The sequence below is a fragment of the Gracilinanus agilis genome, chromosome 4 (assembly GCF_016433145.1).
Source record: "Gracilinanus agilis isolate LMUSP501 chromosome 4, AgileGrace, whole genome shotgun sequence".
Lineage (NCBI taxonomy): Eukaryota > Metazoa > Chordata > Mammalia > Didelphimorphia > Didelphidae > Gracilinanus > Gracilinanus agilis.
The window spans coordinates 253220181-253245091 of record NC_058133.1 but is presented as its reverse complement, the minus strand read 5'-3'; the positions used below and the strand labels follow the sequence as shown (position 1 = coordinate 253245091).

Here is a 24911-nt window from a genome sequence, read left to right as displayed (position 1 = left end):
TAAACTCTTGTACTTATGTTTAGAAAATCAATTTTATGCGTACAATATATTGGAAAAAAATCTGAGGCTTTTAGCAGACTGTTAAACAGGAGTCTACAGATCAATATGGCAGCCAAAATGAAAATGTGATATTTAGCTTTATTAAGAATACCCTAATGAAAAGAATGAGTTGATAATCTTACTCAGTCAAACCATACTTAGGTATTGTGCTCGGATTTGGGTGCCACATTTTAGAAAGGACATAGATAAGCTGAAATATGTCTAGAACAAGGTAATCAAGGTGATAAGAGGAAATTATGACCCTGGAGAATAGAAAATCTAATGGAAGGTCATAATAGCAGTCTTTATATATTTAAAGTACTATCCTTTGGGAGAGAGATGTATCCTTTTCTGTATGATCCCAAAGAAATACTGGACAGAAGTAGCAGAGAAGCAGATTTGTGTTTTATTTAAATAAAAATAATTCCTACCTGGAAAATACCTAACTGAAAAGTAGAATGAACTACCCTGGGAATTATTTGGTTCTCTTTTTAGTAGAAAACTTCAAGTGAAGGTTGGGTGTGTATTTGTCAGAGATTTAAAGATTAATGCTCAGAGGGTAGATTGGAGTAGACAGTCTTTGAAGTCCCTTCCAATTCTGGAATTCTGTGATTTGGGCATGAAATGACTCTGCTCTGACTTGCTAGCATTAAATCAAACTGTCCTCTCTTTGAGGCATTAACCATAGCAAGATTAATCAAATTCCATGTTATAAATAGGACCTGGGGTCCTCTGCTGAACCTGGGGCAATGAGAATGTCCTCATCTTGAGACTAGCTCATAGGTTATTCTCTTTTTCCTGGATAGCTTAGATGTCATGAGGTAAGTGGGTTGAAGTAGGAAGAAAATGTCTTGTATTCATCTTGAGATGAAACCAGCTAAATTTTTAGTCAACATAATGACTTTTTGTGACAGTTTCAAGTGGTCCAATAGGTCTGTGATTTCACTAACGAGAACATTTTCTCTCCCAATGATGCAGATCATAACTCATCCATACCTGCCCATTTTACATAACTCATAAAATATGTCCCTCTTGCAAATTCACTCTAGCAGGTCCACCCAAAGGTGGACTCTAGAGACACCCAAAGGACTCTAGAGTCCTTTAATCCAATGCTTTAAAAAAAAAAACCTATTCTATCTAAAAATGTTTGTGAAGAAAAACAAAATATGTAGAAACGTAACTAGAAAGTCAATGAAAAATAAAATAAACCAAACTTTAGAGAGAATGGATCCCAATAACTTTTCAGAAAAAGAAAAAATCGAGATAGAGATAAAAGAGCAAACCCTCCCAAGATCTAGGAGGTTGGACCCAGGCTCTTATTTTCCCAGAAGCAATGACCACCTCTTCTTTCTGACTTTTTCAGCATAGACTAAGAAGCAGAACTGAATAAAATGCTGAAGGGAAGAGACTGACCTCCATAGTCGAAGAAATGTGTTTGTAGCGCAAGAAAGAGGAAGTCAATTCCATGATTTTAAGGATTAGGAACTAAATCCAGACCTAAGGAGAGAGGCTTTGAGGCTAAGTACACATAGGTAAGTGCAAAATTGAAAAGACCATTGTCTAGAAACCCATTCTTCAGAGGAAGGAACAGAAAGGTAGGAAACCTGAGCATTAATTAGTATATGAAAAACTCTCATATTATGTATTGTTGAAATCTCATGTACGGGCTTTTTTAAAGGTGTGTAGCCCTGCTGGAGAGTGCTTCACAGCAAGTGAGAAGAGGTAGAGGAAGGATTGTGCCCTCCTGAAGGTCTGGGGTATATCTTGTCATACTCTGGGACCTGGGAGAAGAGAATGAATGGGTCCAACGGAGCTGCACTGTTTGAAGGGAATATCAGGTCGGCTTTATAGGATTACAAGAGTCAAAGTTGTCAGAACATACATATACTATGTTCTAGCAAATGGTACCTGTATCTATACAAATCAAGTCAACATGCACTTAAGTCATTAGTATGTGCCAGGCAACATGTTGAGCACTGAAGGATACAAATACAATTAAAAAGAAAGACATTATCTCTCCTCAAGGAGCTTACATTCTAATGGGGAAGATGACAAATAAAAAGAAGCTGAAAAGTGGGCAAGGGGAGGAGTGGAAGGCTCCTACTACATAGGTCGTGTTGACAGAGTCCAGATAGTCAGAAGCAGAGCTGGGAAAAGAATGAAGGATGGCTATTCTGGGACATTCCCTCCAGGAGGAACTCATCAATGAGAGAAGGGGGCCACAAGAACAGAGAGAACTTCCAGGGAGAGAAGGTTACAGGGCCTAAGGGAATGGACTCCCAGAGTGAGAAGGCACCTGAGACATGGTACAAAGTCCAGAGAGCCAGAAGCAGAGCCAGGAGAGGAATGAAGAATATCTGGTATTAGGCCATTTGGTGGTCTTTTACCATATTCGAACAGTACCAACTGGTGCATTGTCTTCCTAGGATTTCTTCCTCTCCCACCTCCTCCTTTTCTGGCCTGAGAAATACTTTTTCTACCCCTAAATCATATCTTTTTCCTCCTTCTAAACCTATTTTATATTCCCTTCCTTGATTAACCCTTGTAATCCATAATTCCTTGTAATTTCATAACTGTCAAAAAAGTCTTACCAAGCACAGTTATGCTTTTTATATTTGTACATTTTCTATTTATAGATCTTGTGACCCCCCATTATTAGCCTGATAGTTTCCTGAAGGTAAAGACTATCTCATCATATCTCTTTACTTCCTTGTTACTTTTTCTTTAAGCCCTTACCTTCTGTCTTAGAATTGATACTAAGTATTATTCCAAGGAAGAAGAGTGGTAAGGGCTAGGCAATCGCAATTAAGTGACTTGCACAAATAGTAAGTGCCTGAGGTAACATTTGAACCCAGAACCTTCTGTCTCCAGGCCTGGCAATCTATCCACCTTTAACTTATTACTTCTTTATATCAACTAGTACTAGATCCATTGTATTAACTGATTATCTGATAACACCCCCACACTTATGGAAATCCATTTTTCCAGCATGAATTGTCCTGGCAGAGGGAAGGAAAGTGTCAAAATTTTATTCTTTTATTTTGGACTTCACAAATACTAAATAAAATTAGCATTCCCACATGCACAATAGAATGGAAGATCATACATGAAAATGTACATTTCTATTAGGTAGAGCTTGCTTTTTTTTTTATAAAACTTATAAAATCAACATTAATTTTCAAAGCTGTCCTATTTGTCTGACTTCAGTTCTCTTCTAAACTATTTAAAAAAAAAGCTTCAGTGATTCTCTTTTAGTTCTTTCCTTTCTCTTTTTTTGGGTGAGGGGGGACCTATATCTTTACACCCCTTTGCCATTCCTGTCTCACCCCTCCTAAATGAAAATTAAAAGAAAGAAAATTCTTATAATGGATTGCATGGGAAATCAAAACAAATTTCCACTTTGGCCTTGTCCAAAACTGTATGGCTCATTCTGCATCTTGAAAATGATGATCCTTTGATCCTTCAGGTAAATTTTTTCTCCCTCTATAAAGCAATCAATCTTTTGATATTTCAATTAGTATGATGCTTTATAAGTAAATTAATTGTCATTGCATCTGCCTGCTCAAAAGCAATGAATATTTCTTGAATTATTTTGTTGTGTGTATTTCTATGAAGTGTGTTCTGTAATTGTATTCATATTTGTGTTGGTAGGTAGATTCTCAAATATTTTATGTATTCTATGGCTATTTTGAATGGAGTTTTTCTTTCTATCACTTCCTTCTGGCTTATGTTCATAACACATAGAAAAGATGATGGTTTGCATGAATTGATTTTGTATCCCACAACATTGCTGAAGTTGGTAATTTTTCAATTAATTTTTAGTTGATTCTCAGAGGTTCTTTAAGTAAACTGTCATATCTGCCAAAAAGGGATAATTTTTATTCCTCTTTGCCTTTCTTATTCCCTCAATTTATTTTTCTTATCTTACTGCTTCAGGTAGCATTTCTAGCACTATATCAAATAATACTGATATTAATTGACATCCCTACCTTACCTCGATGCACTGGAAAGTCTTTGTATTTATTCCTATCACATAATGTTGGCTCTTGTTTTGACTTTATTGTACTAAGGAAAGGTTCATTTATTTCCATGTTTTCTAGTGTTTTTTTCCCTCTTAACAGAAATAGATGTATTTTGTCAAAAATGTTTTCCTACACCATATGGATATAATCATGTGATTTATATCATTATTATTAATATGGTCTGTTATGTTGATAGTTTTCCTAAGATTAAGTTAACCCCAGATTCTTGGCATAAATCCAACCTGGTCCTAGTTTGTAATAATTGTGATATGTTGTTGTCTCTTGGCTAATATTTTCTTTTAATATTTTTCTTTGTGTCAATGTTCATTGATGTTACAAATGAAAAAGATAAAATCTGAGGATAAAATTTTCAAGCATGATCAATTTATTAGCAAAGCTAGCAATTGCCAATAAAAGGGATCTAAGAAACCAGAACTGTCATCTGGAAGTTGACAGAGCATTCTTATCATCAGTAATGAGGAATCAACCAACTTACACAATCTTGAGTTGTTTACAAACTTTTCTGACTAGCTAGTGATTGATATAATTTCTTTGTGTTAGAGATGAGAAATTAAATGGAGAAAAATAAAACAGAGAAAAACAGAGAACTTAAATGTAAAAGTTGAGATTGGAACATTTAGGGATAGGGAACTTGAGGTTAGAACATTCTGTGGTTAATGCCCACTCCTCAATTTCTCAGAATTGTCTCAGCATAAGATTTCTTCATATTCACATGCTTTTATAATAGAATGTAAATTCTCCCCAAATCATATGATTTTATATTAAAGCAAAGTCTAGTTCACAATCACATAATAGAGAGAACTAAGCAGAATACAATTAATTGATTTTTTATTTCACAATTTATGACCCTTCGTGGTTGCCAAATTAGATAGACTACATGTATAGTTAAATTAGTTAGTCTTCAATGTAAAGAAGTTCTATTTCCCAAATTGTGGACTAAAACCCATTTTAAATCACCAAATGCCCTCTCTCTTGCTTAATTCCATCTAAGAGGGAACACAAAGGTGATACCATGCCTCCATACCCTTAAATTGTACACTACTCCATTTTTCATCTGTATACACATAATTATGAGGAGACAATACCTCTAAGGCCTAGACCTTTGGACTTTTCATACAAGAATTTCTAACAAACCAGCAGAACTCAACCTGCTCAAAAAGGTCCACTCCAAGTATCACTGACCACCCTAACTCCAATCAAGATTGGAATAAAGAATTCCTGGATTTTGTGTTATTGCACTTATGTTTGATTTTATATCAGAACCTTCAAGGAGGAGCTTGTGCTCCTATACTGCCTCATAATGTTCTTACTTAATGTTCTATTCCATTCACAATCTTTTCCTCTCCTTGCCCATCCTGTCTGGGGGATTATAAAGGACCAATTGCAGTCAGTAGTTTTTAGTGTGGGATAAGCTTTTGATCCCCATGGATGGTGAACCTGTCATAATATTTACAAGATGACCCTGATTGATAGATAATACACCTTACCAACACTTGCTTCCCCTAACAATAACCAAAGCGGATCTATTTATAATGGCTCCAGCTGGACCAAATGTTCAATTCACATTTATACCACAAGAATAACTGGACTTTTGAGAAGTTTTGTTCCTATATAGATCAGGAAAATTGTAACAAACATCCATAACCCCTTAACCTGGCTTTTCTACTTCTGAATTTATGCTTTCACTGCTAGCAATCTGCTTTGAGAACATATAGTGATTTATTGCATTGGCTGTTAACAAATGAAACATCCTATCAATCTGTACTTTATAAATAACTGATTCATAAGAGCATCCCAAGAATCAAAGGAGGTATTTGTAAAATTAAAAATCAGATAATTGTATTCTGTTTAGTTCTTTCTGTTATGTGATTGTGAGGTAGGCATTGCTTTCATTTAAAATCATATGATTTGGGGAAACTAATATGCTATTGTAAAAGCATGTGATTATAAAGAAATGTTATGCTGAGAAAATTCTGGGAAATTGGGGAGTGGTACTAACCACAGAATGTTCCAGCCTCAGGTTCCCTGTCCCCAAATATTCCAGTTACAACTTTTCCATTTAACTTCTCTGTTCAGTTTCTCAGCTCTGGCCCTAAGAAATTGTATCAATCACTAGCCAATCAGAAAAATTTGTAAATATATTACTCAAGATTGTGTAAGTTGGGGGTCAGCTGGGTAGCTCAGTGGATTGAGAACCAAGCCTAGAGACGGGAGGTCCTAGATTCAAATCTGGCCTCAGACACTTCCCAGCTGTGTGACTCTAGGCAAGTCACTTGACCACCATTGCCTACCCTTGCCACTCTTCTGCCTTGGAGCCAATACACAGTATTGACCCCAAGACAGAAGATAAGGGTTTAAAAAAAAAGATTGTGTAAGTTGGTTGGTTCTTATTATTGACTATTAGAATGCTCTGTTAACTCCCAGATGACAGCCTTAGTTTCTAAAGAGCTTTGGATCTCTTTAATTGTTAACTGCTAACTATGCTAATAAATTCATCCTCCTTGAAATTTTATTTCCTCAGATTTTATCTATTTCACTTGCAACACTAAGGATATTGGGCTATTGTTTTAATCCTCTGTTTTGACTCTCTAATTTAGGTATCAAGCTCATATTTGTATCATAGAAGGATTTGGTAGGCCCCTTTCTTTTACTACTATTTCAAATAATTTCTATAATATTAGAAAGCATTATTTTTTTAATGTCCCCATTGGGGAGTTTATGTCTGGCTTTTTAAATTGTTTTTCCTGAGATTGGGTTATTTAAGTCTATACTTCTTGTTCTGTTAATTTGGGCATTTTACATGTTCATCTACTATATGAAGTTGCCAATTTTATTGACATCAAAATTGTTTCTGTGGATTTCTCTTATTTCTTATTCATTTTTTTCATTATTTTTCCCCCAACTTTATTTTATTTTCTGTTTCAAGTTCTCCTTCCCTTCTTCCATCCAATGAGAAGGTAAGAAAACCAAAACCCACTACAAACAGGTATAGTTGTGCAAAACAAATTATTCTTATGCTCTTTTTGTAAATTCTTTTTTTTTTGCTTTTTAAAAATATATAACTAGTTTTATTTATTAATTCACTAATTAATTTGCTAATCTCTTCTTTGACTTTTGGAAATTCTTCTTTGGTGTTTAATTGAAGTTTTAATAATTGTTGGGTTTCTAAGTTCTTAAAATTGCATGCACATTTCATTGATCTAGTCTTCCTGTCTATTGTTGATGAAAGTGTTTAAAGATTTCAATTTTCCCCTGACTACTTCTTTGACTGCTCTTAAAAAGTGTTGTATGTTGTGTCATTGTTACATTCTTAGATGAAATTATTGAATTCTATTTTTTATACAGTTTGTTTTTTGACCTGCTAATTATTTAGGAGTAAGTTATTTGATCTCCAATTAATTTTTTAAAACCCATATCTTCTGTCTTAGAATCAATACAAGTATTGGTTCCAACACAGATGAGCAGTAAGAGCTAGGCAATTGGGGTTATATAACTTGCCCAGGGTCACACAGCTAGGAAGTATCTGAGGCCAAATTTGAACCCAAAACCTCTGGTCTCCAGGCCTGGTTTTCTATTCCCTGAGCCACATATCCGATCCTCCAATTAATTTTTTAATCCTTTCTCCTACTACCCTTTTTAACACATATATATATGTGTGTGTGTGTGTGTGTGTGTGTGTGTGTGTGTGTGTGTACATATATATATATATATATACATATACATACACACTGTTTTTGCATTGTGATCAGTAAAAGATGTACTTAAATATTCCTGCTTTTCAGCATTTCTTTGTAAAACATTTATAGTAAATTCTTATAAAGGTGACATGCACAACTAAGAAATACATATGCTCCTTTCTATTCTTATTCAGGAAAATCCAGAGTTCTACACTATATGCTATATTCTATCCTCTTTCAAATGAAAGTGAGTTTTAAGTGATGTCCATTCCCTACTCACCTTTTCCTGTTTTTGTACCATCTTCTTGCACATCTTGGTTGCTTAAGATTATAAATTCTCTTCTTCCTCCCCCTTTCTTCTTTAGTATGATCCTTTTCCCATCCCTTTTCTTTATGCTTTTACAATGATCAAAGTATAACACAACTACTCTTAGCCTCTCTGTCTTATTTAATTTTCTCTGTGACCCCTCTCTATGCCATTAAAGTTCTAAGGAGGGCAATTATTTATTCCTCATCTCCATTCTAAAATAAACATTTCATCTTTATAAATCCCCTTCCAATTAGCTAAACACGTTCCTTTCGTTTCTCTTGGTTCCAGTGTTTGAATTTCAAAGCTTTTACTTACTCAACTCTGGTCTTTTCATCAGGAATGCTTGGAAGTCTTCAATTTTACTCAGATTTTCTAGGTAAGTTACTTTGGTTGTAAACCTATAACTTTTGCCTTTTAGAATATCCTATTCCAAGTTCTCTTCTCCATCACAGCAGTAACTGTCAAATCTTGTGTGATCCTAACTATGTCTCTTCAATGCTTGAACTCTTTCTTTCTGGCTACTTGCTATAATTTTTCCATTGTCATGGATGCTCTGGATTTTGACTGTAACATCACCTGAGAATTTTTCTTTTGAAGCTTCTTTCAGGAGGTGACCAGTGGTTTCTTGCTATTTTCATTTTGTCCTCTGATTCTATTGGGACTTGGCATTTTCATTTACGATTTCTTGGCACATTTACAGGCTCTTTTTTTTTTCATGAATTTTGAGATAATTCAGTTATTCTTAGATTTTTTTCTTTCTTCCTTGCTCCTGACCTGTTTTCTAATAGGTTCATTTATATATAATATATATTCATATGTGCACATATATAAATTCTATCTTGTCTTTGGATGTAGTTTTAGTATTTTTTGTTGTTATCCGATCGAGTCATTAACTTCCCATTTTTCTTTCTAATTTTCAGGGAGCCTGCCTACATGGGTCGAACCTCTTGTACTAAGCTGCCAATTCTCCTTTCTTTCCTCTAGGTCTCATATTTCTTTTCCAATCCTCTCCTCCAAAACCTTCATTTCATTTGTCATAGCATTTTTTAAAACTCTTCATTTCTTCCAGGAATTCTAGTTGACCTTATGGCTAAATTGTGTTTTCCTTTGAAGTTTTGCTTATAGGTGTTCTGTAATTCTTCTTTGCTTCTTGGGTAGTAGTAGCTCCATACCATTTTTGTATGTGGTATCTTTTTTTTTTCATTATGAACTTATTTTTCCAAAATTACTTCCTGAAATGAAACTTTGTGTTATAGCAAAACTCTGTGTACTTCTGGAGGTAATGCTGGGGCCATGTGAGGATCTGATCTATATTACTTGGAGTTCTGTCTCTGCTTTCTATGAGTATTGAATTCTATATTCTTCCAAGGATCTCAAGGGCAGCTCAGGTCAGTGAGCTGAAAACTTTTAGCATAACTTAAGCTAAATTGTCTGATTTATTAATTAGACTTAATCAATGCCATCCTAGTTTAAGCTTTTCAGGTTCCTAATCCTGGTTTGGATCTGGTGACACAACTAGAAGTTTTTCCCTGATTGAAGAATTGATAAACTACTGACACTAGTAACTATCAGCTAACTGGAAGGCACAGAAGGTTAAGAGTGAAAGAACTGCCATTTCACCCATTGTTTGGGTTCTCTGCCCTGTTACTTGGCTGCAGGCCTCACACCTTGTCTGCCCTGGATTCTCAATACTGCCTGGAGTCATAGCAACTCAGTGGCAGGCTTCTTCCTACTGTGGATTCCATGCTCTAGTACACAGCTGCAGGCCCCAGTTTGTGCTAGAGGCTCTGAGATCTGAATCTGTGGCCAGAGTAATCCAGCTGCTAGCTCACATAAGATACCCTTATCTCAGTATCTCAGTATCTGCTGGGTCCAGACCCTTTTCAAGTGTCAGCTGAACAAAATTATTTACTTGCCTATATTCTTGCTCCCTGCCTTGATACACAAATTCTGACCATAGATCATTTCGGATGCTGGAAGGCTTTATGCTTGGTCTTCCTGATCGAACTGTCCCAAGTATCTTCAGCCTTTTGATGGCCTTCCTATGCTAATGTGGGCTAGAAAAATTATCCACTGTGGTTTCTTCTTGTATTTCCTAATTAAGACTCAGTCTAAAGTTCTTACTAAACCTTTGTTATAGTATTTTTAAGAAAGTAATGGATTAGAACTGTTTCTCCTTAAGTCTTTGAGTGAATTGTCTTTGCTTCTTTCTTCTTCTTCTTTGGAATATACATCTCCATTTTGTAAACCTTTATTCTATTTGTATTTTGTTTGTTATTTAGTTATTTCAGTTGTGCCTGACTCTTTATGACCCTCTTTTGGAGTTTTCTTAGCAAAGATACTGGAATGGTTTGACATTTCCTTCACCAGCTCATTTTATAGATGAGGAAACTCAGGCAAACAGGATTAAGTGACTTGCCCAGGGTTACACATCTAGTAAATGTCTGAAGCAAGATTTGAACTCAAGTAAGATGAGTCTTCCTGAGTCCAGACCAGATGCTCTATACTCTGTGTATGTATCTAGATGCCATTTGTCTTTAGATTCACAAATACTTGCTCCCTGTTTGTAATGTCCCAAGATAGGAGAGAATCCACTCAGACTGAATCTTCCATTCTAAGACACTATTTTTGACTTAGTCAACCAAATCATTTGAACTCTAGGGTTGCTGTGGGTTTGAAATCTCCATCTCTAAAATAACTCATCCAGAGGGCAACTGGGTGGCTCAGTGGATTGAGGTCTAGATACAGGAAGTCCTACATTCAAATCTGGCCTCAGACACTTCCTAGCTGTGTGACCCTGGGCAAGTCACTTAACCACCATTGCCTAGCCCTTTCCACTCTTCTGCCTTGGCACTAATACACAGTATTGACTCCAAGACAGAAGGTAAGGGTTTTTAGAAGAAAAAAAAAGACAAAATAAAATAACTCATCCAGTTCTTTACTTCATAGACCACCATTTCTAAACCAAATGAGGGAGTATTTAATGTTTTTACTTCAATCTTCCCTTCTCTATGCCCTCCTGCCACTTTACAGTGGTGATATCCCAACTGCTACTTCCCTGATGTCTTCTTCTATCCACCCAGAAGCACTACTATGATCAGGATGCCCTCCCCTGATGAATGGGCAGAATGGTTTCATTTTTCACCTGGCATTACTAGCATCCAGAACAGGGACTTGTATATAAGGGCTTAATAAATAGCCCTGAAATTGAATTGAACCTCATTGAATTAATTTCCTCATTTATAAAATGAAAGAGTTGTTCTGGATAAGTTTTAAGATTACTTCCAACTAAAAAATCCTTTGATTTATGACTTCAGGTTTGTTGAAATTGGCAATAAGTGAGATTTTTGTTAAATTTACTGTCCAAGTTTCAGTGCTACTGAATGATGTCAACGTGTTTATTTTCCCTCTGTTGCCTGCAGGGGCAGCTCCTTCCCTGCCCCACCCACCTGGAGATGAGAAGCTTCTTCCTAGGTGAGCCTGGACAGAAAGACTGGCTGTGCCATCCCTGGTCAGCAGGTCTTTCTTTCAGCGCTCGCCCTGACCTAACCCAGCTCAGAATATTGTCACCAAGTCCCAGGTGCATAGGAAGCAAACCAGAAGAGGCATGAGATCCATGGAGAAAGCAGAGCCTTGAGCCTCGGGCTACAAGTAGATGGGGAAACAAGGGAATATATGAAAGGGATGGGGAGAAGTATGGAAGAAGACAGATGAATGGCATAGGGGTCCTGCAGTAAGTAGCTATGGACTCCTCACAAGAACCTATCCTGTGACATGGGTGACAGTGGGACTTTTTCTAGAAGCTTAAAAATCTAGAAGCTTTAGGAGGGAGGGATCTCTAGCAACCCTTTGGGATTGACACAGCCTTTTCCATTAGATTTGTTGGCTTCTTTGCCAGGTTTAAGAACATGTCTATAAAGTCTTCTATGAGCTGTGAATTCTCTGGAATCTAGGGGAAGGGTGGGAACTTAATGAACTATGAGGGTCTTGCAAAGCCAGATATGAATTAAGAGAGGTATGTATATGTGGTAGGACAGATTGGAGAGATGAGGAGGCTTGGGAGCACTCTGCTCATTCCTTAGTTCATGAGTTGTCCTTTTTCTGCAAACAGATCTTTAAAAAAACATGGAGAAAAGAAACTACACCACTGTCACTGAATTCATCCTATTGGGCCTCTCTAGCCAGCCAGAGAAGCAAGAACTCATCTTTGCATTATTCCTGGTCATGTACCTGATTGGAGCAGCAGGGAATCTACTCATCGTCCTGGCCATCAGCTTAGACTCCCATCTCCATACTCCCATGTACTTCTTCCTCAGCAACCTGTCCCTTGTAGATTTTTGTTTTACCTCTGCCACAGTCCCCAAGATGTTACTAAACATCCACACACAGACTAAATCTATTTCCCGTGAAGGCTGTCTGACCCAAATCTATTTCTGCATCTTGCTTGCAAATATGGATAATTTTCTCTTGACTGCAATGGCATATGACCGCTATGTGGCCATCTGCTACCCACTCCAGTACACCACTATGATGAGCTTACAGCTCTGTTTTCTGATGCTGGCTGGCTCCTGGCTCATTGCTAATTTTCACTCTCTTCTGCATACTCTTCTTATGGCTCGTTTGGACTTTTGTGCCAAGAATGTCATTCCATACTTCTTCTGTGATCTTGTTCCTCTCCTTCAGCTTTCTTGCTCTGACACACAACTCAACCAACTCATGATCTTGCTGGTGGGTGGATTGATTGTTCTCATTCCCTTCCTTTGCATTCTTGTCTCCTATATTCACATAGTGTCTGCTGTGCTAAAGGTTCCATCTGCCAAGGGCAAACAGAAGGCTTTCTCCACCTGTGGCTCCCACCTCACTGTGGTTATTCTGTTCTATGGAACCATCACTGGGGTCTACTTGAATCCATCATCATCTCACTCTACGGAAAAGGAATCAGTGGCTTCAGTAATGTATATGGTGGTGACTCCCATGCTAAATCCCTTCATCTACTGCCTAAGGAACAATGAGATAAAGAGGGCCCTGAGGAAAATGTTCAACAGACAGAACTTCTCACACAGTCTATGATGCTAACTAAAGCATGTCTTACCCTAGAATTTTTGTGCTGGTAGGGACCTGAACCTATCAACAAACTTTAAGGAATTATGAAAATTCAGGGCTTAGCATGGAAGCAGGCAAAGAAAGAAATATAGTTCATGCTGCAGAAAGACACAGACTAAGGAAAGAGAAAGAAGAAACACCTCCAGAAAGAGACAAAACATAAAGAGAAGTAGATATTTATATATTAACTATATACTTAGCTTGAAGAATGTCATTTCTTACCCAGAAGCAGGCATACCCAAAGTTTCCTCATTTTTCACACATCATGGTTGTCAAGTTGATGCATAACACTGCACTATCTCTGTAGTGGCTCTTTCCATGTAATTAATGGAATGCCCCTAGCACAGAGCTCCACACATAGTAAGTACTCAAGAGGAATTTGTTGAGTGAATAAAAACTCTTAGTTGTACTCTTAGTTGGCTTGGCCATGGGGGTGGATGCACCTTTGATTTCTGATCTTGCTCTAAGAACTAGCATTGGGAGAGTCCCTTGAGAATATTATTCTAGATCTTTCATTGTACAGGTGAGGAAACTGAGGCCTAGAAATTTTATATGAATTAAAATCACAGCATTTTAAAACTACAAAGCTGGGACATGACCCCAGGTTTCCTAATTCAAATACTCCTCTGCCTTCGACTCTACTTCACTGTCTTGTCGTGGCAAACTTTTATGGCTCTGCAGGTTTGAATGCGAAGGCAGGAAATAGCTCATCACTGACTATCTATTTAGGTCTTACAATCTCATTTTAATGTCTTCTTTCTTGAAAGGAAAGGTCATCTGTCCACTGCTGAGGGAGGGAAAGCATACTATGAGCTCTAGGGTAGAAATGAGAAAAATGGCCTATAATAGAACCACAGGAGGCATTCCCATGTAAGCTTGCCTAGATGGGAGAGAATGCCTATCAATCAATCAATCATTTATTCAACATGTCCTATATGATGGGCTCTGTACTATGTTTTAGGAATAAAAAATACCAAAAAATTAAAGAATCTCTACTTGCAAGAAGCTGACATTCTAACTGAGGAGAACATGTGTATACATATATATATGCATTTGTGTTTGTGTCTATATGTATATATACACATATATTCACTTTATATTTATTCTATATATGTGGATATGGCATAATTTTATTTTTCATTTTATTTCCCTCAAAGTCAAGCACGGACTGTTTAAGTTTCTCTGCTTTCTCTTTTTTCTGTGATCCTCCATATATATTATATATATATGTATGTATACATATAGCATAAATATAAACATAAGAGGGATTCTTTGAAGTAAAAATAAAAAGGGAGTGTGTGTTCCTAGCGTTAATAATGGCTGATGCAAAAGTGTAGAGATGAGAAATGGAATGCCATATATGTGGAACAGAGAAAAAGCTAGTTTGACTAGATCCCAGTGGGGATGAGGGCAGGGGTATGAATATCCAATGAGACTACAAAAGGAGGTTGGGGACTGAGTGGTAAAGGCCTTTAAAAGCTAAACAGAAAATTTTATATTTTATCCTACAGGTATTAGGAAGTAACTGGAATTTATTTAGTAGAGCTGTGATATTGGAAATTTGGGGGTCCTTGAATGGATCTTGAGGTCTCTTTAATTATATCCTTATATATTAACTTTATTTGTTACAGAGCAATCACATGATAAGATCTAACCTTAAGGGAAAAAATTGGCAGCACTGTGGAAGACGGATTGGAAAAGGGAAGACTTTAAGCAGGGAGAGCAATTAGAAAGGTATAACAATAATCTAGGAGACAAGGTGGTAGTTATATGAGTAAACAAGAGTTAGATTTATGAAGAATTGTGAAGGTAGAAATAGAAAGATTCAATAGATGATTGGATACATGGACTATGAAAGAATAAGGAGTCCAGAAAAATGCTAAGATTACAAACCAGGGAGACTGGAAAGATAGAGGTGTGATGGACAGAAATAAGGAAATTTGGAAGAAGTGAGGGTTTGGGGAAAAAGATAATAAATTCAGTTTTAGATATGTTCATGTTGAATTTAAGATGCCTCAAGGGCATCCAGTTTGAAATATCCAATTGACAATTAGGGATTCAGGAGGGAAGTATTTACCAGGCCCATATCCAAGCCTTTCAAAGCCTACTGGGGCAAGAGCTGAACATGGTTACACACTTTATATTTCCCTGCTATCAGAGATTATTCTCTCTTCTCTCCTACCCCTGAACTAGTGGGTCTAGCGATACTTGAAAATGCTTTCATTTGAGCAAAGAAGGCTCTACAGGGATCCTTGTATACAGGTCAAAGCTTCCCTTTCTGGGACTCATGTAGAGGTTTTATTCATGTCATAATTAAGAATTTTTGGATCAGTGGCAAATTCCACAAACTACATCCAAGGAACATAAAAGGTGCTTTCAGTTAGAGCACTGGGGCAAAGGATCAGAAAGAGGGGGAAGGAGAGAGATAGAGGCTCCAGGACAGTTTTATTTGCTGGGAGGTCTTTGGGGGAGGAGAGGAATGGAGAGGAACAAAGAAGGTTTATTCTTGCCTATTCCAGGTGCTAAACTGTGTTGTTTCTAGCTACTAAAGGACTGAGAGTGCTAATGCCTTAGTTATATCTCTGACTGCCTAAAGGTAGGCTGTCATATGAACAATTCTCTACTCACACAAATCTGGCTATGACTTTCTAAGCAATGCCCCAAAGATATTTTCTTGTGAATTGAAGAAGTCTTTCCATGGCCATTTTTAAGTGGGATAACAAGACAGAAAGAAGGGCAGAAAGTAAAAGCTGGGACTCAATTGAAAAGCAGGGGCAGAGGAAGCTAAAACCATTGAAAAAGGTGGGCTCAGATCCCTTCCTTAGGGACTCAGTATTACATATCATATATCACAGTCCCACCCTCCTGGGGTCATAGAAGTGCATCATTTTTTCACCTTCAGATGAAGTGAGGGAGATAATAGAAGAGAGCCACAACAGATTTATGACAGGTACAATCAGGAGAACTGGTATGACCATTTGTTGTGTACATTGTAGAAAGAATTCATGCAGCGATGTATAGGACTAGATGGACTCTGAGATCCTTTCACCCTCTGACATTCTGTGACCATGCAATTCACCCCATAAATTTTCCATTGAGGATTGATCCAATGCACTGGAGTAATTTCATAGGTACCAGGGCAGCACTAGGACTAGAGTCCATTTTTCACTTCTGCTCTATATAAGACCGGTTTACTTCCTCTTCTGCTCACACATTTTCTGAATGATTTATTTAAGCCAATTTCTGTGTGACAATCATTGCTGGTAATATGCTACATGCTATTTATGCTAAAGATGAATCTCATGTATAGACAGAGGTGTACTGGTAAATGTTTAACAACTGTGGGTGGGGCAGGGGTATAAGGGAAAAGGATCAGGATACACTTGAAAGCATGATCTACATTATTAATGTTTTCTTCACTTCCTCAAGTCCAAATAATCAGTAAATCAATAAATGAAGCCCTGATTTGTAATGTTTGCCAATTTCTGAAGTGTAAATGCTCACACTGCTTGGGCTGGTTCAGCTGGTTCTAATCTAGTGACTCCTATAATAATTTTAAGAGATATGAAAAAGGAAATATCTGGGTTATGACATTTTAGGGAAAAAATAATTATCAGTATTAATGCTAATGATCGTTTCTTTCCTTTTTTATATATCTTAAAATTGATCTTCAATTTCTTTTGAAAGAAGAAAAACATAAACCTTGCATCTTTTCAGAACCCTGTTAGAAAAAAAATATCATTTCCTGGACTTTAAACCTTATGAATTCCTTCCTTTTCCTACCTTTTTGCAGCTTTACATCAATTTCTTTTTTTGGTCAAAGGTATTATATTGATCACAGATCATTTTTATATAGGATTCCAACAAATTCTTCCTGTAAATTAATTTTTTAAAAAAATGTTCAACACATATAAATATACATAGTGTTATAAATGCATAGTGTTATAATGAAATAAATTTAAGATCTGGCAGTGAAATTTCTCCCCTATTCACTTAAATCATTTTTCTTATCTTATTGCTTAGAGTTTCTAGAAATATATAGATTTAATAATAGTAAAAGTGGACATTTTTGTTTTATCCTTATGCTTTGTGGGAAAGTTTCTAAGATTAGAAAGAATTCTTGTTCTTAGTTTCAGATAAATGTGTTTTACATTTCATTTCTATGCTTTTGGAATGTTTTTTAATATGTTTTATTTTATTAACACTTTTTGTACATCTCGATATCATTATATGAATTTTGTTTTCTTATAAGTATAGTTCAATATGCTAAGTGTCTTCCTAATGTTGAACCATCCTTGTGCAGCAGTGATGGGGTAAAATGGTAAACAGAATTGTTCAACCACTCCTATCTTCCCCTTCCTTACAGTCGGATTAATTCATTGACAAGAAGGATTTCATGGGATAGGCAAATATGGAGTGAGAAAAATGGAAAAAAAGGAATTCAGAAAAGGGGGAGTAAAGAAGCAGGAAGTTGGGGATAGGAAATATGGTTTGTATATCAGCCATGTAGGGTTCCGAATCACTGAGATAGAAAGTGCATGCAGGATAAGGAGTATGCAAACTATTGAGGAAGAAGCACATAGCATAACAGTGGTTGGAAGAATGTGTGTGTGTTGGGGGTGGGAGATGGAAAGGAGTAGATACATGGACCAGAGAATGCCCTCTGGAGCGCCGGAGAAGTGCCAGCACCATACACACTCCTCATTAGTTTACATACTCCTGTCCCCACATACGCACACCCCTTTAGTGTTAATTGTTGCCACCTCCTGACTCCTGATTCCCCCCCACCATTATTTCTGCTTGTGAGGCAGGTCTCCTACAGCAAAACAGACTACAACGGCAGGTTCCTGCCATGAAGCTGGTCCTGAGGTAAGACCTGATTATCTGCTTTCCTCAACAGACAATTCTCCCACCTAATCCTCTACCTGGACCCATTCCTCAATACTTAACAGTCAGTCAAGCAATGATGAGAACTTGCTATTTGTTGGGCACTATAGTCTTGCAGATACAAAGAAAGGCAAAAAACAGTCACTGCCCTGCAGGATTTCCATTTTAAAGAGAGATAGCATCAAAATAAATATTCTATTTACATACAAGATATATAATAAGGTAAAATGGAAGCAATCTTTGAGGGAAGGCACTGAGAGCAGGGAGATTGTAGAGAAAGACTCAGAAGAACCTTTTCAGAAAGTGGGCTTGAGCTGAGTGTTGAAGAAAGCCAAGAAAGTTAGCTTTGGGATCTGATGTTAGTGGGAGGTGATTCCCGCAGCTACAGAGTTTCTTCAAAGGAAAGAGCACCACCACCAGGAGGATTCTGCAGCCAAAGGGCTAAAACCCAAGCCATGTCCCAGTTTTCCATAATATCCAGATTTTATGAGTTGCTCCACAACGAATGTGAGGTCACTGGCACCACAGACTCTTTTGGCAAAATGTTGATCAATGTGAGCACGATTGCCACATGGGCAAAAGAATATTCAAATCGGACAAATATGCTTCCTTATTGATTGATGGCTCCCAAAAAAGTGGACACTCCCTCTCCAATTCCAGGTTCAAAACCAAAGGATTTCCATGATGTCAGAGGAGAACATGTCTCTGGGGTCCTATACCACAAATTTGGTCAGTGATGTAATAATAAATACATCTAACTTGGATCTTATAAATAGGTTGAAACTAGCACCCTAGAAAGAAACTAGAACTGGTAAATACTTTTATTTCACCACATCTCTTCATCTTAAGAATGATATAGTCTCCAAAAATGTCCTCAGTCTCCTATCCAGAATATTCAAAAACAATGATAAAAGATAGCTGCCCCTCCCTTCAAGGAGTCAACATTAGGCCACTGCAAAATGTGGGAAGTGAACTTACTGATCCTAGTTGTGGAGGTAGATATGGGTCAGGTGGTTCATGGGGTGAGGCTACTAGTCTTTAATAGATCTGAATTGATTTTCTCACCATCTCCTTAGTAATTATGGCAAAGAATAAAGTGAAGTAGGACCCCCAACCAGAAAACCTTGAACAACTCTATTGGAGAAGAATTTGGTAATGTGTGTGTGCAATCTAGGTAGAGGACAACCAATGACATCCTAATGCTATGGCTCAATGATAACTCCTCCATTCCAGAAAGCAGTTGCAAGGATAATTTTACAAACAATTGTTAGGCAACAAATGGGATCAGGGTAAGGTGATTCCATCATCTCTGGAGGTTCCAGCCTCCAACCTTTTTATGAGTTTACCTGGTTTGCAAAATGCCATTTTATTGACAAAGTCAGATTAGACTATGATTTGGCTCTGGATAAAAGCACTATCATCAAAAGGTGGCACCAAATGAAAAACTCCCACACTGCTACTGTAGTCCTTAATTGAATGGGGCTATTACCTAATGGTAGTGGCATCTTAAATAGACTAGTAAGGGCAACCAGAGTGCCAAAATCCACCCACATTCAAGTAAATTAGTTTGTTCCAGGGTTGGCAGAGAGACAGACTAGATTTAGTAATCTTTGACCACAAAATCTGTACTATCACTTCCACTGATGTTAGTATACCTTTTGAAAATAGCCTGCCTTTCAATGGACCAGAGCAGGCAACATTGAAAATACCAAATACTATGTTCTTATTTAGCTCAGGAAGACTACAGAGTATATGGTTATATAGTGAGAGTTGGGGCTTTGGGATCTGACTAAGCATTCCGTATTAGTCAAACTAAAAATCATTCTGAAGTATCCAAATCTCATGAATCAATTGATGATACAAGACTCAATAGAACAAGGAATCTCTCTCTCTAAATATATATATATACGTGTGTGAGTATAAAATATAACAGGGCAAGTATTTACAGAATGAATATAGACTAGAAATAACTGTTTCTTTTATTATTTTAGCAGAGAATAAATCATTTTATTTTGCTTGATAAAGATATTATTGATATGTGCCCACATATGGATTTTAAACTTGTGCTGCTATGTCTTTATTACCAGGTATATACATATTCAGAAAGAGAACTCTGAAATGAACTATTATGTAATTGTAATACCAATGTTTGTATATTTTTAAATATTATCTGAATAAAAAGAAAGTATATCTTTAGCAGTAACACAAGGAGAGGTGTGCTAAAATCAGCTTTGCAGGTTCTCCTAGATTGTTAAAGTTCATGTGTGAGCTTTTATTCTTCTGAAATCAGCAAATATTACAAATTGGGGCTTGGTTTATTGTTTCGTTGATTGTCTAGACCAGTGGTTCCCAAACCTTTTTGGCCTACCGCCCCCTTTCCAGAAAAAATATTACATAGTGCCCCCTGGAAAATTTTTTTTTATTTTAATAGCAATTAATAGGAAAGATATATGTATTAATGTTTCTACCTTTTTCGTAAAATATAGTAAAGAAAGGTGTAAATTAGAAACATTGAACTTTGAAATTATGAAACTATTGAACTCAGAAATGTACCTGTAGCCATCACTGCCTCCCTGGATCGCTGCAGTACCCACCAGGGGGCGGTGGCGCCCACTTTAGAAAACACTGGTCTAGACTCTAGACTTAGGAAAGTAATAGAGAAAATGTTAATAATACAGATTAAACTCAAACTCTGTTGTACATAGACATCTTTTTTCCAGAGAGCTGGTTACCCTAACATTTACCAACACATCTCTGCCCAGAAGCCTCCTGGGAGTCACCTAACAAGAGAGTGTAATAGGAGTGATGAGAGTACTGTTTCATTTGTCAATGTGTGCCTATGAGTCTTTTGTGTTTAAGCATTTATTTCATGGTCAGTCAGTCAACAAGCATTGTATTAAGGGCTAGAATACAAAATAAAAAAAGACAAAAGACAGTTCCTACTGTCAAGGAGCTTACAGTCTACTGGGGGAGACAACATGAAAACCATTAAAATACAAATAAGCTATATAAAGGATAAATAGGAAATAATCAATGGAGTGATTAAATTATAATTAGGAGGTGGCATTTTAGCTAGGACTTAAAGGAAGTGGAAATGAGAAGGAAGATCATTTCAGGTAAGAGGGACAGCCACAGAAAATATCTGGAGCTAAGAGATGAAATATGGTATTCAGGGAATATCAAGAAGGTCAGAGTTAACTAGATGAAAGAATGGATAAAGAAAGAAAGTGGGGTTTGAGCTGAGTGTTGAAGAAAGCCAAAGAAGTTAGCTTTGGGCGCTGATGTTAGTGGGAAGTTATTCCTGCAGCTGCAGTGTTTCTTAGAGTAAAGAGCACTACCACCAGAGGGAGGGTGTAAGGTTTGTTAAAAGACTGGGAAAGCAGTGTGGGGTTAGGTTATGAAAGGCTTTGAATGCCAAATAGAAGAATTTATATGTGATTCTAGAGGTAACAAGAAACCTCTTTCTTGTTTATTTGGAATTTATTGAGTGATGGAAAGGGGAAGGAAGGAGTGTTGTTGGTCTTGTACTTTAGGAAAATCACTTTGATGGCTGAGTATAGGATAGATTGAAGTGTAAAGACACTTGTGACAGGTAGACCAACCAAAAGGTTACTGCAAGGGGCAGCTAGGTGGATAGACAGTCAGGCTGACCTGGAACTTGGAGGTCCTGGGTTCAATTTTTTTTTAAAGTCTCTGCTTTTAAGGAGCACTCTCTCTAATGAGGGAAGCAAAATGTAAGCAATTATATATAAACAATATAAAGACATGAAAATTTGAGGAAAGTCTCAGAGACTAACATTAAGGAAGACTGAATAGTCTTCTTGCAGAAGGTGATACTTTTGCTGGAATTTGACTGAAGCAAGGGAAACCAGAAGGCAGAGATGAAGGAGAGATTCCAGGCATGGGGGGACAGTCAGTGAAAATGCCCATAGTTGGAAGATGGATTATCTGATGGAAGGAAGAGCAAGAAAGCTGTTGTCACCAGAGAACAGAATGAGGGGGTAGGAGAAAGGGTAAGAAAGTATAAAGTGTAAGAAGACTATGAAAGGTAGGAGAGAGGGAAGGGAACAATTTCTATCTTATATCTGAGGAAATAACTTGCCCAGGTTCACAAAGCTAGTAAGCATCTGAAGCAAAATTTGAACCTAGATCTCCCTTACTTTAGGCCCAGCATTTTATTGACTGCACCAATTCTAGGAAGGAGCCAAGTTATAAAGGGATTTGAAAACAAAAAGGATTTCATATTTGATCCAGAAAGTGATAAAGAGCCATTGGAGTTCATTGAATAGGACAATGATGTGGTCAGACCTATACTTTACAAAGATAAATGGAATAGCTGATGGGTGGACTGAAATTGGGAGAATCTTGAGGGGGGAAAAAAAACAATCAAAAGGCTATTGAAATAGTCCAGGTGTGAAGTGTTAAGGGCTACCTACCTTGGTGCAGACCCTTAACACTTCACAGCTGGAGAGAAGACTGTTTACAGTTTAAAATCAACAGGACTTAAGTCCTCCAATCACAAAAAGTATAAATTGACAGAGAGGAAAGGAAGTTGTCCCTTTTTTCTGGAACCAGGGCTCAGAAGGGCAGGTGGTCTGGCTCTAGTCTGGCTCTAGTCTGGCTCAGCCTGCTTTCTAGAAGAGGCAACTGGCCACATAGCTTGTGCATTTCTACCTCTCTTTCTCTGGCCCATTTTTTCCTATTTAATAAATAATTATAAAATTAAGATACAGTCTCCAGAGAATTTTAATTGTAACAGAGCCTGAGTGACTGGGAAGATAGTGGTGTCCTCAGTAATAATGGAGAGGTTTGGAAAGGGACAAGATTTGAGGAGAAAGATAGTGAGTTCAGTTTTGGATATGTTGAGTTTAGATGTCTATAGGCATCCAATTTGGGGTGTCCAATAGGCTGTCAGATTATGAGTATCTGGAAGATAAGGCTGGGTAAGTAAACCTAAAAATCAACAGCATAGAGATGGTAATTGAATCCATCAGAGCTGATGAAGTCACCAAATGAAATAGAAGAGAGAGAGAGGAAAGGGCCTAGGATTGAGCCCTGGTGGACACCTATAATTAGTGGGTGTATCTAGGACTAAGATTCAGCAAAGGAGATAGAGGAGTGGTCAGACTGGTTGGAGGAAAACCAGGAGAGAGCAGTATCATGAACACTTAGAAGAATGTCAAAGATATGAGTCTTCTTTCATGACATGAGGAATATGAAAATATGTATTATATGACAGCACTTGTATAACCTAGATCAGATTATCTGCTTTCTCAAGGAGGAGGATGGGGAGAAAGGGGAGCATGAAGTTGGATGGCAAATTGTCAGAAAACAAATATTTAAAAAATTTTCTATGGGAAATTGAAAAAATTTTAAAAATTTAAGAAATTAAAAAGATTTTTAAAGAGTATCTAGGAAAAAGGGTGATTGATAATATCAAAGGCTGCAGAAAGGTCAAGAAGGATGAAGCTTGATAAAAGGCCCTTAGAATGGGCAGTTAAAAGATAACTTTGGAGAAAGTAATTTCAGTTGAATGAAGTGAATGAAAGCAGGACTATAAAGAGTTAAAAAGAGAATAAGGAAAGGAAGTATTGTAAAGATGTTGATTGTAGATGGCCTATACTGGATATGTACTTTGTATATTGAGTACCTGTTTTAGAAGAGACCCTATTAATCCATAGGAATAACCTTACCTCCACCCTATTGGGAAATTTTCTTGGAGCAACTCCAAATAGAAGCAATAAATTAAAGATCACAAGAAAAACTTTATCTTCTTTTTTTTTTTGGAGGGGGTCAGGCTCCCCCATGTCCAAGAATGAATCTGGGTCTACTTGAGGCCAGAGACCCTTCTGGAAGGGGAAAGGACAGTAGGTTTAGGAATAAGCAATTATATAGCACCTACTTGGTTCCAGGCACTGCGCTTAGTGCTTTACATATATTATCTCATTTGATCTTTACAATCCCACGAGGTAGGTACAGTTGAGGCACCAGAGGCAAACAGAGGTTAAGTGACTTGTCCAGGGTCTGGACTAATGTCTGGAGTTACATCTGAACTCAGGCCTTCCAGACAACAGACCAAGCACTTTAACTACCATATCTACTGAGTTGCCTCAATAAGGGGAGATGCCTCCTAGGCTGTGCTGACATATATTTCCAATGTCATTCCGCATCTAGAATAATATGTTCAATTCAGTTTAGTTCTGAGCACCACATTTTAAGATAGACATTGTAGGGCAGCTAGGTGGTTCAATGAATAGTGTCAAGCCTGGAGTCAGGAGGACACAGGTTCAAATCTGACCTCAAACACTTCCTAGCTGTGTGACCCTGGGCAAATCACTTAATCCCAATTGCCTAGCCCTTATTGCTCTTCCACCTTGGAACAGATATCAATTCTAAGGCAAAAGGTAAGGTTTAAAAAGGGGGGGGGGGCATTGTAAAGCATGTCTAGAAGAGGGTAGAGAGTGAAAGAATTTGAACCTACTAATAATATGAGATTAAAAGAATTGAGGAAATGATTTTCATTTGATGAAGAGGATATAAGGAAAACAAAATACATGAAACTTATCTTCAAATATTTAAGGAGGCACAAATTAAAACTAAATATAAAGAGGTGATTCTTCATAATTAAGGCTGCCCAAAACCAGAATGGGCTTTCTTTTGAAGTAATGAGCTCCCTATCAGTGGAAACCTTTAAACAAAGGCTGGGTGACTATTTGTCAAGAATATTGTAGGTAAGGCTCATGCATTAGCTAGAGAGGTTTCATTAGATGACATCTGAGGGTTTTCTCAGCCTTACAATTACATATTCACACATATACTCATGCACACACACATATACCTTGTTACGATTAA

The 24911-nt window shown here is 37.3% G+C and overlaps 1 protein-coding gene across 1 annotated transcript; it reads left to right on the top strand.

Annotated features, from left to right (window-relative positions):
• The first annotated feature begins 3007 nt into the window (after positions 1-3007).
• On the top strand, positions 3008-13139 carry LOC123246329 (olfactory receptor 1361-like). Its single transcript, XM_044675240.1, is given in 2 exon segments — positions 3008-3026; positions 12160-13139. Coding segments are annotated over 2 exon segments (999 nt in total).
• The last annotated feature ends 11772 nt before the right edge of the window (positions 13140-24911 follow it).